The sequence below is a fragment of the Montipora foliosa genome, chromosome 1, assembly GCF_036669935.1.
Source record: "Montipora foliosa isolate CH-2021 chromosome 1, ASM3666993v2, whole genome shotgun sequence".
NCBI lineage: Eukaryota > Metazoa > Cnidaria > Anthozoa > Scleractinia > Acroporidae > Montipora > Montipora foliosa.
The window spans coordinates 8,487,745-8,490,244 of NC_090869.1; the positions used below are offsets into that span (position 1 = coordinate 8,487,745).

Below are 2,500 nucleotides of genomic sequence, written 5' to 3' on the forward strand. Positions count from 1 at the left end.
CATCTCCCGATGCGGCACTTTGTCTTTGCCAACTGACTGCGTTTTCACACAGGTTTTGGACACAGAAGACGAAAGTAAATTGTTTTATTTGCACCACTCTATGCACAACTCTGGAAAGGCTATAAAGCAGGGACAATTTCCAAATGATCAAATCTCCCATTGCTGTGACCCTTTTACTTCGGTAGCCATCTTGATTATTACGAAGACACAAGTTTGCTTCAAAAGAAGGGAAATATGAAACGATTTTAATTGCAATGAACTCGTGCATGAAAGTTTCCCATGAAAGATGCACCAATCAGACTTTAAGCGTGGTATACTCTTCCACGCAGTGAACTTATAAGTGTGCCGCACGCACGGGGCATGAAGGAAAAGCAGGTCACAGTTCACAGCAATACTGGAAAACCTAAAATTATCACAGGGACTAACCTTAAGCCTAAACAGTGCCTTTAGTCGTAATTAGGGTTACGGTTAGCATTATTAAAGGGATGGGTTGTTTCAAGAGTAGTAAAACAGGGATCTCTTAACGGTAACCTACAAGTGTGCTCTGCGCGGCACGTGTATATAATTACGTATCATTGTTATATAAATAGTCAGCCAGAATTCAAAATAAATATCATTTTCAAGGTGTGAATTAGCAACTTGACACGTTAGCTCAGTGGTAAAGAACAGGGACAAGTAATCCAGAGGTTTACAGTGGGTCGGAGTTCAAGGCAAGCTGCGGGTGACATATCATGGGATAAAATGGCAGAAAAAGCCGAGCGGGGTCTGGAAATAAGAACAAGGTGAAGGGATAGAAAGAGGAAAGATGAGACAAAAACGAGTAACGGTGTAGGCGATGAAGGGAAAGAAGAGAGAGAGGGAGGAAGAGAAAAAATGAGATCCCGTAAGTAAAAATTACCCATGTATATATTCGGTTCTCTTGGGTATACGTATTGTTCTACAAAACAATAACGCGAATGAATAATTAATTTATTCTGCATGCATAATGAAGTAGGGACCTGTACGGAAATCATTCCTCATTTTCCTTCAAATACATGGTGACAGTGAAGACCAAGTTGGTTTTATTTTATATTCATGTCACGTTAAATCGAAAGCCAAAAGAGAAGAAACTGGAATGATACTTTTTTTTACCCGTTTGGATTGGGTTCCAGGCCAGGGCTTAGAGCTGCAACGACCATACCCGAAGTACCCCTCTCCCACAATTCTTGAATGAACCTCAGCGAGAGACGGGTAGGCTAAGGTTCGAACCTACAGCGAGGAATGAGTCAAACTTTGTGATAGGCAGTTGTTGCATAAAAATAAAATAGCAGACAAATAAACCAGACGATAACAGGACTTACAAAGCACCAACTCCGTCCACTCGGTGTTTTACCTGCTTGTACTTTTCCCATAACGGAAAGGCTGGTTCTCGCTGAGGCCATTTGCCTTCGTTCCGGAACAAATACTCCACATCGTCTGGATTGGAAATGGTCACTGTTCGGTGACCAAAGATTTTCTCGCGATAGATTTCTCCATATTGCTGAATTCGCTGTTGCTGCATTTCATGCATTCGTTGATAACCCCTAACACCATCTCCAAGGTCACGAGTGTAGTCAAGAAGCGTTCCAATAATGGGCAACCCTTTTGGACCTGGGATTTCGTCGAACGATTTCGCTTGTATAACTTCCGCGGTTTGTGTGTGTGCCGAAAAGAAAACAACCTGCTTCCGAAATTTCAAATGCTCTTTGCTTTTACAAACACTCTGAAAGGTTCGAAATGATCGTACTGCAAACCTGAATGCCATGATGCCCACTCGAAAAGCAAAACAAAACAACACTAAAATCAAAGGGGGAGGCGGTAAGGTGTGGCACTTGAATTTAGGAAAATTCCTCTTTAATGTAATTTTTTCGTTCTTAGTGACATCTCAATAAAGGGTACTCACAAAATGATATTCACTTCGTGTTTCAACGACAATTTTTTTATTTCCAGCCGAATCAGTTGGGCTAAATAGTTTCACACACCTATACCCACCCTGTCAACTCGAAAATGTCATTCTTTACCAGGCCTCCTCTTGGACAAGGATTTACACTGCACATCCCAAGTAAAATAGTTTTACCGACATATTGCCTTGTTTTTAGTTTTCTTGCCAACAATGGTGAAAAATCGATGATGATTGGTGAAATCGGTATAGCATCTTACAATTTCGACGTACCATAACCAGGTTCAGATACCTCTTCCTGACCGGACCAGCAGTGAGGAAGGAAATTGTCGGACCCTGGACATTATGTGGCAGCCACCTTTCTTTTGGCGTAAGCCAGTTCCTTCCGTCACTCATTCATAAGGTTGAAATCGTGCGCATTTCGTGGGTACCCAAACGTTTGATCATACGCAATCGCTGATCTACGAAAAATTCTTTCAGCCCGTTAAGGCTAGCTAGAACTCGTTGGGGGCACTCGATCATTTTCGTCAAGGTCTGTTCAAACAAACAAATGTTTTGCAGTAACCTTGACACGCCATTAGT

General features: G+C 41.9%; 1 protein-coding gene across 1 annotated transcript in view; it reads right to left on the reverse strand.

Moving 5' to 3' along the window:
* Positions 1–1,783, reverse strand: part of LOC138009166 (cytochrome P450 10-like) — a 9,969-nt gene extending 8,186 nt beyond the window's left edge. The window contains exon 1 of the mRNA XM_068856421.1: positions 1,341–1,783. Within this exon, the coding sequence (XP_068712522.1) occupies positions 1,341–1,783 (443 nt within the window). The remainder of the gene's footprint in view (positions 1–1,340) is intronic.
* Between the last annotated feature and the right edge of the window lie 717 nt (positions 1,784–2,500).